This window comes from Rhinoderma darwinii, chromosome 3 (assembly GCF_050947455.1).
Source record: "Rhinoderma darwinii isolate aRhiDar2 chromosome 3, aRhiDar2.hap1, whole genome shotgun sequence".
Lineage (NCBI taxonomy): Eukaryota > Metazoa > Chordata > Amphibia > Anura > Rhinodermatidae > Rhinoderma > Rhinoderma darwinii.
In genome coordinates, this window is record NC_134689.1 from 376,775,844 (window position 1) to 376,792,278 (window position 16,435).

A 16,435-nucleotide genomic window follows, 5' to 3' on the forward strand; every position below is an offset into this window, starting at 1 on the left:
GAGTGGCACAACGGTCGTGTGCATGAGGCGTTGGGCTCTAGTCAAAAAGGCACCGCATGCTGAGCTGTTTTGTCAGGTAACACGACGGACGCCATGCCAGAAACCCGACGGAACCGTTAAAAGTGAATGGGCTGCATCGGGCGCCGATGGTGTCTGTCATTCAACAGCTCTGGTGCTTTCTGTAATTTCATGCTCTTTTCCTATGACCAAGCAGAACAACGGAAATACAGAGCGAAGCCTAACCAGCGGTCCTTTGACCTCCTTTAAAGGGCTTTTCCAGGATTAGGAAAACATGGCTGCTTTCTGCTCGTAAACAGCGCCACACTGGTCCCAGGTTGATGGACTAGTTTAATTTCAATGGTGCTGAACTGCAATACCAGACAATCCATGGACAGATGTGCTGCTGTTTTTGGAAGAAAGCAGCCATGTCTTTCTAATCCTGAACAACCCATTTAGTCTTGACTCAAAAGGAAGCGAGATGAGTGACAGCATCCAAAATTTGCTCTTCCGTTTGTCCAGACACATTGCATATAGGGCAACGTTTCAGCTCAAATAGAACATGTGAAATTTAGTATTTGATCTGCTGGAGTATTTTTAGATGCTGTCACTTTAAATATATAATTTTTGGATTTTCTCCAGTATAATCAGCCAGGCGTCTTCAGACCTGAAACTCTCATGCCTACTGACATTGGGCAGACTTTTTTTTTTTTTTTTTCAGTTCAATGTATTAAGCTCCCTCTGGTGGTAGCTGTCAAACATATGTCTCATGGGACTATACAGTCTATGGGTTAAGTCACCAGCAAGTGCGGTTAAATTTATTCGACTCCCCAGTAATGATAGAAACTCCAAATATCAGATTAAGCACAAGAGAAAGAAAGAGTCGGAAACTATCAATAAATGTAAATTTGCCAGATGGCATAGAAAAATATATATTTTATTGGACAATACAAGTAACACGATTAAAAATAGACTACAAATCAAAAAAGACTGTATATCTCCAAAAGTATGGGAGAGGAACATGGGTCATAGAGGTAAAACAATACAAACAGTTTATATCGGTGGTTGTTAGTTTATAACAGTGGTTCTAAACAATTTGCAAACGATAGATACAGAGAAAATGAGGGTTAATTATAACCGTACACAATACCGATACATATCAGCCAAGAGCGATTGGTCTAGTAACAGGCATGAAAAAGATAAGGAACCTAGTAGTTAGGCATAGAAAGTCTCAGTACGACAAAACCTGTTGTCTAAGTAGACATTAATGGACATAAGTGTTTAGCAACTAAACCTATCGCAAGCTTAAAGAAGTAAATGTATCAATCAATAGTCATATATTTAAGGTTGCAAAAGAAACACCGTTAGTACTGACCCATATCGTTCCAGGAATATGGTGACTCCCAGAAGTGGAGTCAATATGACTATTGATTGATACATTTACTTCTTTAAGCTTGCGATAGGTTTAGTTGCTAAACACTTATGTCCATTAATGTCTACTTAGACAACAGGTTTTGTCGTACTGAGACTTTCTATGCCTAACTACTAGGTTCCTTATCTTTTTCATGCCTGTTACTAGACCAATCGCTCTTGGCTGATATGTATCGGTATTGTGTACGGTTATAATTAACCCTCATTTTCTCTGTATCTATCGTTTGCAAATTGTTTAGAACCACTGTTATAAACTAACAACCACCGATATAAACTGTTTGTATTGTTTTACCTCTATGACCCATGTTCCTCTCCCATACTTTTGGAGATATACAGTCTTTTTTGATTTGTAGTCTATTTTTAATCGTGTTACTTGTATTGTCCAATAAAATATATATTTTTCTATGCCATCTGGCAAATTTACATTTATTGATAGTTTCCGACTCTTTCTTTCTCTTGTGCTTACTCTGGTGGTAGCTGCAGACAGCCAGGATTTATAATTTAGAGCTCTGAATCCGAGCTCCAAAAGCTATAAAGACATATTAAGAATTAAATCGGCACAAATTTTGGACCTATTTTTGTAAAATAAAAGTGTTCAAAAGTTGGCATTCGCTTTAAGCCGGTTCTGTGAATCCGATCATTATGATTGCAAAATTTTGTGCGAGTGAATTACCTTTTTTTATTTTTTATTTTTACGGGGTGCTAATGATTTTGACTGGCTGAAGGCGTCTATTTAGACATGGTGATCACCACATTACTGCCTGTCTGACAAACCCAATTTAAACATTTCTGGTTGATTTCCGGCATGATGAAAGGAGTGCTTGTCAATTGAGAATGGGCCTATTGGATCAGTTATTTGCAGCAATAATTGATAGATACACGAAAACCAATTTATGGTGTCGTAGGGGCGCAGATTTACCCAAGATCCAATCTATTTATTATCTTTTTATTGCTTTTTTTTTAATTATTTTTCTGTGTGTGTTTTTGGTGTATGTATGTAACAATAATTTTCCTGATTTATTCTAAATTTGAATTTCTATTGTTATTTACAGGTTTCCAGTGTCTTGATACCTACAGGCCGTGTCTCAATGGAGCGAAATGTACATTGTATTCTAATGGAGAAGCCTCCTGCATGTAAGTAGTAACATTGGCGATTAAACTTGTTTAGAAATTACTAAAGCTGGAGTAGGCTATACTATGTATCATAAACCTAAATCAGTCCTACCCGGATGACTAGTGGGTGCTGGACCCCATATCCTGTTCTTTTAGCCGTGTGTCCCAAGTACTGTGATTGCACCATCAAGTCTAAGTTTCCACAGTCAAAATTAGAGTGGATGACTTACAGGGGTTTATGGTTATAGTGGTGATGTCTAAAGGTTTAGGGCACGCTTAGTAAGAAGTGTGTGGTTTTTTTTTTTTTTGTTTTTTTTTTACTTGAATGGGTGCAATTTAATGCCCTATACACAACCTACATAAATGTGCGGCATGTTCTTTTAGAAATCACAGCTGATTATCAAAGATTTCAGCAGCTCGACCCGTAGTGATTAGATGATCGTCAGTGTGCCCTGCTTTCAAGAAGATATCATACAGCTGGCACAAGCCCTTATATAAGGGTAGATATAAATAGTAGATGGCACCATGTATTAATAGGTATCTGTCTCCCAGACTGTTTAAATTAGTCAACCTTTTAGGCCTCATGCACACGAACGTAAAAACGAGCCGTAATTACGGGCCCATATACTTCTATTGGCCACGGGCACCTCCCCGTATGCTTACAGGAAGGTGCCCGTGCCGTTGAAAAATATAGAACATGTCCTATTTCAGGCCGTAATAACGGCAGGGACAGGCCCATAGAAGTCTATGGGGCTCCCTTAATTACGGGTGGCTACGTGTGTGCACCTGTAATTACGGGAGCGTTGCTAGGCGACGTCAGGGGATAGTCACTGTCCAGGGTGCTGAAAGAGTTAACTGATCGGCAGTAACTCTTTCAGCACCCGGGACAGTGACTACCGCTGGAGTTAAAAGTATTAACTTCACTTACCTGCTTCTTCCTCCAGTCCGGCCTCCCAGGATGACGTTTCATCCCATGTGACCGCTGCAGCCAATCACAGGCCAATCACAGGCTGCAGCGGTCACATGGACTGCCGCGTCATCCAGGGAGGTCGGACTGGATGTCAAAAGAGGGACGCGTCACCAAGACAACGGTACGTATGAACTTTTTACTTTCAATCGCTGCGGAAACTCTGCCCGAAAGGGCTGCCCCTTCTCTCTTTCCACCACTGATAGAGAGAAGGGGCTGCCGATTAGTGCAGAGAAAACGGTTCCGTAAATACGGGTGGAATACGGGTCGAATACGTGTGACAAAGGACCCGTATTTACGGCAGGAAAAAATACGTTCGTGTGCATGAGGCCTTAGATGCCACTCCTAGTGGTTTTAACAAATGTAGAACTCTTGAACCATCACGTCTGCCCCTCAACACCCCACAAATCTGATCCAGAGGGCTGTAAGGAAGGACATGTTGAATGCCAAGCAGCACATCCCTATTGGTTTATTCGGTCACCAGACGTGCTTCACCGTACTTATTTGTAGGCAAGTGACCATGGACCCTATGAAACCTCAAGGGTGCACTGCACTACACACATGGTCTTCTGCCTTTTGTCCCCTTATTTGATCTTAGGGCTCCGTTCAGTGGGTGTTCCTACCAGTTTAGTATTAGGGCAGGAACCTCCGAGAAGTAGGTTAAAATGACAAGAGATTATAAAATCTGCTTCATCACATGAGTGGATATGCTTAGTGAGAAGAATTGTAGCCTTTAAAGAAGGCTTGCCACCTTTCCTGACACGTCTGTTTTAGTAAACACTTACATTCCCCATAAAGTCCTAATCTGGGAGCTTTTTTTTCTTAAAGCTCTGCATTGCCATTCCTTTGTTGTTCCTCCTGGAAATGTATGAAAAAATTACAACTGGGTGTTCACACTTTCCTTGTTAAATGGGTGTGTCCCTACAGTCAGGCATTGTCAACACTAATTGGACATTGTCACTGTGTAGGCACCCCCCCCCCCCCAAACTGGTAACACCCAATTGTCTATTTATTCATAAAACGTTAGGAGGCATAACCGAGGAAAGGCACAATGCAGAGATTGAATGAAAGACTGATAGGAGGATGATGGTGGAGGTATGATTTGTGTACATGATGTGTAGCTGTATAATGAAGAGGATGACCGTGTGCTGTGCTTGGCTGTGTCTGACATACTGCATAACGGTGGTGTACTAGGGGACGGTTGGCCCTGTTGATGGCACAGATGCCGATTGTTCTCTGTATTTTTGTTTTCAAGTGATGGGTCTCTTGCACACCGCAGGGCAAACCTCTGCAGAAGGAGTAGAACCGGTTGTATTCTCAGGGTGTGTGCACGCGGGGAGGAAAGTTAAGTACCAGGGAGTGCCTGACAGGTGCAGTGAACAAAGGCTGAAAGATTTTGTGAAGGTGGAGAGGGTATTCTTCGGGTATACAGCGGCGTGCAACCAGAGGAGCGGACTCTATTACCTGCAGACTGCTATAGTCCCGACTTCCCTGTTGTGTGCCTATTGGATTCCGACATCCATAGCCCAATGTTTGGCAATGAGTCCTAAGGTATCCATGTAAAGCAAATCTATGCTATACGGTGTCTATAAACCCAACTCAAAATGGCGACCATCTTCCAGGGCCCCCAAACTTCCAGTATCATGTATTCCTACAATAGTCAGAACTAGCACAATGTACTCTATAGTCATCCATGACCTGACAATACGACTCCACCTCTGTAAAACAAGCTGCATTAAGCAATGTCTGGCATGTGTTCTTCACCATATAATTTCTACAATGAATCACCAGATTAACCTTTTCTGGAACCATAAGGCCATGTTCACACAGTTTTTTGCAGGCAGAAAAATCTGCCTCAAAATTCCTTCAGGAAAAAAGTGCAGCGAAAAAGGCTTTCTGTGCCTCATTGATTTCAGGGGAAGAGAGCATGTCACTTTTTTTTTTTTTTCCCACTTGCGTGAAAAAAACATCTCTGCCTCCGACTGAAATCTATGGGAAGCGATTTTGGCCGTTTTTGGTTTTTTTTTGGCGTGGTTTCCGTGTCAAGAACTGCGACAAAAAACGGCATTGAGCTAGGCCTAAGTGTTGCTGCCTTTTATCCTTTTGGTAGTCTGGAATTGCTGAAATGTTAGTCTGAATAGATAATCTATCTACGAGCCACAAGATATTGCGTATATTCTGGATTGTTGGGCAGAATTTCTGGATTATCAGATTGCAGATTTTAGCATATAGAATTAGATGGCTTCTTATGACCTGCAATGCCCAGGTTGTTGCAGCACTTGATTACTCCAGAACACCATGTCATAGCAAAGGCAACTCCTTTTTTGGCACTCTTTGGAACTGTCGCACCCCAGTGAATGATGGGGACTTTGGGTCTACTATGCCACCCCTCATTAGAAAGAAAAAATTTCAGACCACATTGGGCGTTCAGTCAAACCATACAACTGGTTCTGCAGGTGGTAAATGGTCTAACAAATCCAGCACCCAATTTCTGTTATGTTTGAAATCAATGAGCAAAAAATTGTTTGGAGTATTGGTCACCTATCTGCCCAACCGAATTCCGCTATTTCCGTCAATTTCCATCTAATGTCTATGGAAAACGTAAAAGCTCGCCTTCGAGTTTTTGTTTTTAAACTTTTCTCTCCTGATATATCAGAACGTCTCATCCTTGAAGGGTCCATAACCTGGGACCACAACAGATGTCTAGTGTGAAAGGTTGTCAACCAATAATTATTTGGAGATCTCCTATCTTAAAGAGGCTCTGTCACCACATTATAAGTGCCCTATCTTCTACATAAGGAGATCGGCGCTATAATGTAGGTGACAGCAGTGCTTTTTATTTAGAAGAATGATCTATTTTTACCACTTTATGAGTGATTTTTAGCTTTATGCTAATGAGTTTCTTAATGCCCAAGTGGGCGTTGTACAGAAGAGTGTATGACGCTGACCAATCAGCGTCATGCACTTGTCTCCATTCATTTGCACTGCACTAGCGATATAGTTATATCGTTATGTGCAGCCACATACACTAACATTACTGCAGTGTCCTGACCGTGAATATACATTACTACCAGGACGTGATGTTTATTCAGAATCCTGACACTTCTGAATCTTTTCTGTGAGATTCCAGTTTGAAATGACAGGTTACATTGTAATCTCGCGAGATTACGCTAGCCTTGCTGTAAATCTCAGAGACGCTACAGACGTGTCAAGATACACACGACGTCCTGGCTGGAGGTAATGTATATTCATTATAAGGACACTGCAGTAATGTTTGTGTATGTGGCTGCCCATAACGATATAACTATATCGCTAGGTGCAGAGTAAATGAAGGGAGAGGAGTGCATGACGCGGATTGGTCAGCGTCATACACTCCTCTGTACAACGCCCACTTGGTCTAAAGTAAAAACACGCCCACTTGAACATTAAGAAACTCTTTACCATAAAGCCAAAAATCGCTCATAAAGTGGTTTAAAATAGATCGTTTTTCTAAATAAAAAGCACTGCTGTCACCTACATTATAGCGCCGATCTTATATAGGAGATAGGGCACTTATAATGTGGTGACAGAGCCTCGTTAAAAGCCAAAGGGGCACGAATGCTGATGGCCCCTGCACTCTAGAGATCAATGGGCTTAACCGCTTACAGACACAATTGTTGTTTTTTCCACACCGTACATGGAAAGGAGCGTGGGAGCAGGGCCCATTTATGTCTATCTATATGTTAAGGAGTTCCGTTCCTTTTGTCTGTACGTCTACGTTCGCCGAGGACCCTATGATCTTAAAACACTGTCAATGTTTGCAAATGCTCACACACAAATCTTCGTTTAAAGACCCGTATAAGACGGCCTGAAAAAAAAAACCAGCATATCGTGGGAAACGAGCGTCAGACAGAACTTGCTAAACGGGTCTGGTTAGTAGCTGACTGGTGCGGGAGAACAAGAGCGTGGGGCGGAGTGCTGTACGCATGCCAGCGCAGATAAACCCATCTTATATGCCAGACGAATAAGGACACCTATGTCCCGTAATACCACTTCGGCTTCTTCCTATAGGAGGACGCACCCGTTTCCCCGTTTATTACGATCTTGTTCCTTCAGCCTTTTTATACCTTTATTGGGCAAGATTTTCTTTTTTTTGTTTTTGGAGTGACTTTCATAGTTGGGTCATGTTTCAGCAGCCCACACTAAGCTATGATGATGCCATGCTTGGCCCTAGGCACTGACACTGTCTCAAGGCAGCTGAGATGACTTATGCTTTATTACGTTTTTTTTATGGTTTTTTTTTGGTCTTTCCGGATGTGTGTAGTCTCTTGGAAAGAAGGAAAAGCAGAGAGCAGGGTGAAACTAAAATATTTATCCCCCTCTTGTACAATTATTCTCAAGTCCAGCTGTCTCACGAAGGGGGGAAAGGCAGGGGGATCGTGGGAATTCGGGACAGAGCAGGAACATCTGGTTTTCAGCTGGATTAATATATCCACCTGTCCTTGCCAGTCCGTAGCTGTGTATTTTTGATCTTGTAGTCACCCGTGAGTTAGAGGCCTGGGGTGGCAATGAGTTTAAGAAACTCAATCTCAGCGATTTTCCAGGCTTGCAATGGATTCTGGGAGTTCTTTGTCCTTTTTTCCCCTTTTTGAGGTTTTGGCAGATGTTTTTCTTGGCGTTCTTCTACCCAGTTTCTCTAGTTTTTAATTAGAAGTTTCTTCTCCTATAAAAGGGCTGCAGCACATTCTTGCATAACTGTCGTCTTTATTCGTTAACATTTTCTTGCCCGTTTTTCTATATATATGATTTTAAATTAAGATTGACCTTTTTAGATTGCTGAATATTCTGATTATAATTTCGGGCTTACCTAAATTTCCATTGTCAAAACAATTGAATTGTCGCTCAATTTTTAACTACTTAGTTTCCTGTGAGTTGGGTACAACTTCCATGTTTCCTTATGTGGGAAAAGTTGTGAGGCCGATAATCGCAAGAATTCCAATGTTGTAATTCACATGACTTTTTTTTGGGGAAACATTGACTTCGCAATAATGCCAATATTTAGCAACCGGTTAACATTTTCCATTATTGGCACGCTATTTTGGCATCCATAGAACAATAGGCCTTCTGGGTTTTCTCTATAAAATATTATCTAAGCCTTCTATCCTGGAAAGGGTTACTGCGCGCTCTGTTAACACATCCCAGCTGTTTCATGTCTAGTTCTTGAATCTGCCCCCCCCCCCTTCCTCCGTGTCCTTTCCTGTTTACTTAAATCTATCTTTTTTCACACGTTTATCATTTCTGAATTTGCGCACTGTATTTTATTTAATTTTTTATTTTTTTTTTCCAAGTATTTCCCGGTTTGCTCACTTTTTGTTTGCTTTAAGCATAGAAGTTTCTACAGAAAATAATCTCTTTAACCTCTGCCGGGTTGAAATCGTGCACCTTTGGTCATTGATCTCTGCCTGTCGTGTTTTTTTTCAATGAATCACCTACGACGTACAACCACCATTAGTCGCTGGCGTGCATGAGGCAGGTCCAGCTTTGAAGAAAATTTTTTCGCCAGGAGTCATTGATTATTTTCCGCAGCTCGTTTAGGTGCTAGGGCTTCAGTTACTTTTGGTCATCCGTGGGTCTTGGTAAAATTACCGCAGCCTCAAACTTTGTCTATGAGAAACTTCAGACGACTTATGACGATCCCAATAAATCTGACCTAAGGGGAGCCTCAAGGCCACAGAAGATGACACAATTTTATTGTGACTCGTGGGTAACCAAATATCACTGTGGAGCCCTAGCCGAAGGGAGACGGACGCACCTTTATATATTTCTATATGTACTATGCTAGCGATAAGAAACCCCTGACTCCATAAGCGACTTGGAAACTTGAAGAGATGCCCTGTCACTTACTAGCCAATACTTCACCAGTAAAAGACCTTAATTATAAATCCTCTAACTATTTTACGTTTACCTAATTGGTTTATAAATACTTTGCTATATGGTTTTTGTACAGCTTTCCATTTATTTCATGCCATTTTCTCCATTCGTACACCTAGTTCTCAAAATTCTTCTGGTTGCCCTTGGAAACAGACAGCAGTTCCTCTACTCCACTGTCAGTCACGTGACCTTATTGATTAACTTTCACTTAGTTACTGTCATCTGAGCTCCCACAATGCACTGCTCTCTGGAAACAGCAAATCGATAGAATTATGGGTTTTGCGTTCTGAGTTGTCACTTAAACTCCGTATAAAATAAGTCAATCAATTGTTTATAAATGTACTCTGTTTTTTTACATTAGAAAAATGTTGACTGAAATGTCTATTTTGGCGGGATCAGTCGAAATAATGTGTATGAGGGTCTCGCGACTTTCCCTGGGAGATGTCGGTAGAAAGTTGGATCGAGGATGTTGAATTTCAACATGCCCGATCCTTTGTTCCTGTGGTAGATGATTCGCTTATTCCCTTTTCCCCATTGAAGGAAATATTCGCACTCTTCTGAGTGTAGATGGTTGAGTTGGGATGAATAGGCGACAGCTATCGTACGTGTATGGGTACCTTCTTTTAAAGATGTTTTAGAAAAACAGGTTTACTTCTAAAAACTGCATCACACCAGTCTGCAGGTTGTGTGGTATTGCCGCTCAGCCCCATTTATTTCAATAGAGATGGGTCGTCTCTGGTATTCCAGCTCATGTACTGGAGCCTGGCATTGGTTGAAGGTTATCGATTTGATGTGCATCTGTGCCAAGTCTACATTAGGGGTCACTTATTTCAGTTTTTTTTTGTTTGTTTTTTTTATCTAGATGTTTGAGTGGCTGGATAGGGGAATATTGCAAATTTAAAGATCCATGTGTGCCAACGCCTTGTGTTAATGGTGGCGCCTGCCAGAGTTCCATCAAAGGAGGAACTGTACAGTATGAATGTAGCTGTCCCAAGGGTTTCAGAGGTAAGATTTTTTTATTTCGACACTTTTTCTTGGTAGGAGTCAATGCCTCTTCTAATCTCTACTCTTACTCTCCGAAGGGCAAGATTGCTCTCTTATTGATGCCTGTGCCTCCAATCCTTGTGAGAACGGGGCTCGCTGTACAAACTGGAATGGGCGATATAACTGTACATGCCCCCCAGGATACCAGGGCCGAAGCTGCAGAGTGGATATTGATGAATGCCGAACCCCTGGGCTTTGTCAAAATGGAGGCCAATGTATTAACACTGCTGGTTCCTTTCGCTGCCGCTGCCCTATCAGTTTTACTGGACAGATATGTGAAGTACCCTATGTGCCATGTTCACCTTCACAATGCCAAAATGGAGGCACCTGCCGACCAACTGGGGACCTCACGTACCAGTGTGTCTGCCTACCAGGTAAGGAGATGGTTCATAACCTGTGCTCCTATAAATGCAGTCAATTACCTTTGGCCAATGTTGCCTTTTATTATCGTCATTCTCTGTCCTGCAGGATTTGAAGGACCAAACTGCGAGGTAAATGTGGACGACTGTCCTGACCACAGATGTATGAATGGTGGCACGTGTGTAGATGGCGTGAACACCTATAACTGCCAGTGTCCTCCAGAGTGGACAGGTGAGCACCAATATGTCTTCTCCACATCTTCCGTCACCAGCCGCATTACACCCCCTGATATTGTATTCATAAACCAGGAGGATCAGGATGAACAAAGCTATAATTCTTACTCGGCTAGAAATAAAAATGGTGCGGTATGTGACATTGTGGGATGGAGCAGTCTTGCTTTATATTCTGATGCTGACCTAATGAAAGGTTTAATCTTTTTACCTTGGTCTACCAAGCATAGGAATTACTAATCCAATCTGAGGGTAAAATTTCCTTTTGTAGAAAGTGGACATGAGAATCCATCCAATTACAACTAGCGATATTGTATCCCGAAAGAGTACTTCCTCAAATCCGATTTATTGGATTAGCAATCTCCACCGTCTGCTGCAAGAATTTCAGTCTTTCCTTAATTTGCGTTGGGCTTTGTACCGGCATCGTTGCAAATACACGAGTATCGAGACGAATATAACAAAGCAAACTCCTTTTCATAATCAGGCCTGCGAGCATTTGTTACAATGTGTCAGTCTAGGCAAGCCTCTAAACTGCTTGGACTCTTAGTGGATATTCTTTACTTACACTGACACAATGCAGCAAAACCTCTTGGAAACCCCGCTGACTAGTTAAACAATGTACTGGACTGGCCACACGTTTTGCGGGCAGCAGCTGCTGTAGCATTGTATGGCGCTCAAGCAAATAGCCAAGCCGAGTCTGCCAGAGCTGAAGCCAATGTTACTTAGCAGCTCTCCATCCTGGCTAATAAAGTGGGGTCCTGAGTAGGGAACTGGGGGGGGGGGGCCCACCTTTGATGTCCATGTATAGAGCTTATGGACAGTAGAGAGGATTCTGCTGTCTTTAGCTCACAGATTATCACTTAGCGTTCTAAAGCTGGGATGAGTTTTCAGCATTTTCAGGTTCCGCTTCATTTATTAAAATAGTCGCCCATAGCTACCATTCAGAGCTCCGTTTTTGTTTCTGTAACTGCTCTGGAAAACAATGAAAGCTGAGCTCTGATTGGTCTCTTGCCCAAAGAAACCATTCTACTGTCTGTTTTTATAAATGAGCCCATTTAAGTTTCCATTCGCTGAATGCAAGCAATGATCTTAAAATGGCGAGGAACTAACGCACAAGTGTGAATTGGATAGTAAACGTTTTTGTGTTTTTTTATATCATGCAATGTTTGCCTTATGCACTTAAAGAGGCTCTGTCACCAGATTTTGCAACCCCTATCTCCTATTGCAGCAGATCGGCGCTGCAATGTAGATAAGAGTAAAGTTTTTTGTTTTTTTTTTGGTTTTTTTTTTTAAACGAGCATTTTTGGCCAAGTTATGACCATTTTTATATTTATGCAAATGAGGCTTTCTAAAGTACAACTGGGCGTGTATTGTGTGTGTGTGTACATCGGGGTGTGTTTACTTCTTTTACTAGCTGGGCGTTGTGACTAGAAGTGTATGATGCTGACGAATCAGCATCATCCACTTCTCTTCGTTACCACCCATCTTCTGGCAGTGCACAGACACACAGCATGTTCTCGAGAGATCACGCTGTGACGTCCCTTCCTGCCCCAGGTCCTGCATCGTGTCGGACGAGCGAGGACACATCGGCACCAGAGGCTACAGTTGATTCTGCAGCAGCATCGGCGTTTGCAGGTAAGTCCATGTAGCTACTTACCTGCAAACGCCGATGCTGCTGCAGAATCAACTGTAGCCTCTGGTGCCAATGTGTCCTCACTCGTCCGACACGATGCAGGACCTGGGGCAGGAAGTGACGTCACAGCGTGATCTCTCGAGAACACGCTGTGTGTCTGTGCACTGCCAGAAGATGGGTGGTAACGAAGAGAAGTGGATGATGCTGATTCGTCAGCATCATACACTTCCATTCACAACGCCCAGCTAGTAAAACAAGTAAAAACGCCCAGATGTACATACACAATACACGCCCAGTTGTACTTTAACTTTAAACACGCCCAGTTGTACTTTAGAAAGCCTCATTTGCATAAATATAAAAATGGTCATAACTTGGCCAAAAATGCTCGTTTTAAAAAAAAACAAAAACGTTACTCTTATCTACATTGCAGCGCCGATCTGCTGCAATAGGCGATAGGGGTTGCAAAATCTGGTGACAGAGCCTCTTTAAGACTGAACAATCCTTTTAAGTGGACTATTAAAACTTGGTCCGACAATCTGTGCCTCTTTCAAATCAATTGTTTTCCACCAAGTAAAATCTTCTGCGCTGGTTGTAAAATCTATCGGACATTATGGCAATGTCTAGTCTTGACGCATATAGCGGTATCGGAGTGATTTCTGATGTGTCCGTTTTCTATGATCCTTGGAGTGTTTCTTGAACTCTTTTGGCTTCCTCACCACAGGTCAGTTCTGTACAGAAGATGTGGATGAATGTCAGCTCCAGCCCAATGCCTGCCACAATGGAGGGACCTGCTTTAACACCCAGGGTGGCCACACATGCGTTTGTGTCAATGGCTGGACAGGGGAAAGCTGCAGCGAGAACATTGATGACTGCGCTACTGCTGTCTGTTTCAATGGTGCCACCTGTCATGATAGAGTGGCTTCCTTCTACTGTGAATGTCCCATGGGCAAGACTGGTAAGTATTATGTAACCGGTCAGTTGTGTCCTTCAGTTCTGGACATTCACACCTGCATAGTCCAGTTTAACCAGTGATCCGTACAACGATGGTGATAAATGAAGTTAAGCCTCATTTAATATATCTTATTGATTTTGCCAGGTCTCCTATGTCATTTGGAGGACGCGTGTGTTAGTAACCCATGTCATAAGGATGCCATGTGTGACACTAACCCAGTGAACGGACGTGCCATCTGTACATGCCCTCCTGGTTTTACAGGGGGAGCTTGTGACCAAGATGTGGATGAGTGCTCAATAGGTAATCAATATGATTGATTTCGACTGGCTTATGGAGGGTTGACCGTAGATGTACAAGATGGATGGAGTGCTGGAGATAGGGTTGGGATTAGATAGATCGATATACCAGTCTGATGCTGAAATATCATTCTTTTTCCGTAGGTGCCAACCCCTGTGAACACTTTGGGCGCTGTGTAAATACTCAAGGCTCCTTTCAATGTCAGTGCGGTCGTGGTTACACCGGACCGCGCTGCGAAACGGACGTCAATGAGTGTTTGTCCACCCCCTGCCAGAATGACGCCACCTGCCTGGACCGTATCGGAGAGTTCACTTGTATCTGCATGGCTGGTGAGACACTTTGTAGCATTACAACCCACACTTCTGTACAGGACGTTGTGCTTATTATCCATGTGGTATATGGTTTATTGGGTCTGTAAATCTTTGTTCTCTTCTCCTCTGTACTGTCAGGATTTACTGGTACATTCTGTGAGCTCAACATCAATGAGTGCGACAGCAGCCCATGTGTTAACGGTGGAGTCTGTAAAGATGTGGTGAATGGATTTACGTGTAGTTGTCCAGCTGGTAAGTATTGTTAGTAGACATTATATATCATGTCTGTATTAATAACCGTATATACATGTACTGGTATTCTACACATTCACATTGGGTATTAACCGATCCTGGAGTGTAGACTTATTTAAACTTTCTATTGAGCCCGTACACCGTTCGGCTTCACACAGCTCCCACCCGAGCGCTACTGCTGCTTCGTTTTAGCGATCGGTTGGGGTCTCCGTTCTCTGACCCCCCCCCCACTGATCAAAACTTCTGACTTGTCACTATGACATGCCAAAAGTTTTCTGAAAGTATAGGTGCACTTTAAAGGCGTATTCAAATCTTAAAATGCGATTACATAACTTGGCAATGTCACCACTTTATGATTGGTGGGAGACGACCGATGGGAAACCTGTAGATCCTGAGAGCGAAGGGACGGGAGGTCTTTTGGGCGTTTTCTATGCAGAACGCGGGTACCACCCACCCCCCACACCTCTCAGCAGGTGGATGAGAGCAATTCCATGCAGGGAGAAAACGTGAAGGCCTCTGGCATTAGGACCCCCATACATCCGGTCTTTTGGTGCGAAATACCCATTTTAAATAGACTTCTGTTAAATTGTTCTCATGAGCTGGCGTAATCTGATGGTTCTCTCCCCAGCTGTTTGCATTGACCCGCTACAATTAAATACATATCGAAGTTCTGTGGTGACCTTTGACTTGTTCCTGAAATGGGAGCATGTTATCTCTGGATGCAGAGTATTTATAGGAATGAGGAAAGTAGTGGTGGTGGTACCCTGTCCAAATAGGTGAGGCCTACAGGACTGCCCCGAGCACCAACACTAGGTTGGAAATCTGCTACCTTTGGTGGACTCGTCCTGTCCGCAGTAGTGCTCGATTTACCAGAAGAATTAAGGAATTTGGGTTCAAGTGAAGGACTAATCTCTTGGTTTGAGTTCATTTGCTTTCCTTTTCCATTTATGAACAAAAACGTTCCATCTGCAACACAAACAGACGGTCCATAGAAGTTGGGTGGGAACCAAAAACAATAGCGCTACACTGAATTCTAGACTCTGACCAAGTTGATGACCTCACATTGCATTCTTATTAGGATCCCAGGGGAGGATTAGCCAAAATATGAATTTTAATATGCTTGGGGAAAAAAAAGTTTGAGAATAAATGTTGGAGTAATGGTGTGAATTTTTCCTTTCAGGTTTTACAGGCTCCATGTGTCAGGTTGACGTTGACGAGTGCGCCAGTACACCCTGCAAGAATGGAGCCAAATGTATGGATAGACCCAACGGTTACGAATGTTGTTGTGCGGAGGGTGAGTTCTTCGGTCCAGGTTAACTGACTGACTGAGGGTAACCTTACGCCAGGGGTCTGTCTCTGATGCAGTATCCTGTTCTCTCTCACGCTCTCTGGATGTCTCTCTTTATATATTCAGGGAGGTAAGTCTCGAACTATCTCTAGATTTCCATCTTCTCCCATCTGCCTGCTCCATTTGCTTCTCCAATCCGCTGGACCCAACTTTCTGTTCTTCATGCTTCTTCATCTTGTGCTTCTTCAATGCCGGTTTTGGCTTTTCCCGTGGCTTTGCTCAGTGTTGGCTCCACCATGTTGGCATGTGCTGCTTGTCTTGGCTTCCTTTCACCCCTTGCCTGCTTCCCTATTTTTCTTTGATACCAATTTTAATTGTCTCCTTTTCTGTTTCAGGTTTTGAAGGTCCTCTCTGTGAACGTAACATTAATGAGTGCTCTCCTGACCCATGTCACCATGGAAAATGCCGCGATGGCATCGCCAGCTTCACCTGCACATGTGATCCTGGATACACTGGCTATCGATGCGAGAACCAGATTAACGAATGCCACAGTAACCCTTGTCTCCATGGAGGAAAATGCATTGACCTGGTCAACAAGTACTTGTGCTACTGTCAGCCAGGAACCTCAGGTTAGAGCTTGGGGACCTGAT

At 42.9% G+C, this 16,435-nt stretch overlaps 1 protein-coding gene across 1 annotated transcript in view; it reads left to right on the forward strand.

Moving 5' to 3' along the window:
* NOTCH3 (notch receptor 3) overlaps positions 1 to 16,435 on the forward strand; it is a 64,457-nt gene that overhangs the window by 26,606 nt on the left and 21,416 nt on the right. Inside the window, exons 2-11 of the mRNA XM_075858790.1 lie at positions 2,481 to 2,562; positions 10,281 to 10,423; positions 10,501 to 10,836; positions 10,931 to 11,053; positions 13,407 to 13,640; positions 13,782 to 13,937; positions 14,078 to 14,263; positions 14,384 to 14,497; positions 15,678 to 15,791; positions 16,181 to 16,414. Of these exons, the coding sequence (XP_075714905.1) occupies positions 2,481 to 2,562; positions 10,281 to 10,423; positions 10,501 to 10,836; positions 10,931 to 11,053; positions 13,407 to 13,640; positions 13,782 to 13,937; positions 14,078 to 14,263; positions 14,384 to 14,497; positions 15,678 to 15,791; positions 16,181 to 16,414 (1,722 nt within the window). The remainder of the gene's footprint in view (positions 1 to 2,480; positions 2,563 to 10,280; positions 10,424 to 10,500; positions 10,837 to 10,930; positions 11,054 to 13,406; positions 13,641 to 13,781; positions 13,938 to 14,077; positions 14,264 to 14,383; positions 14,498 to 15,677; positions 15,792 to 16,180; positions 16,415 to 16,435) is intronic.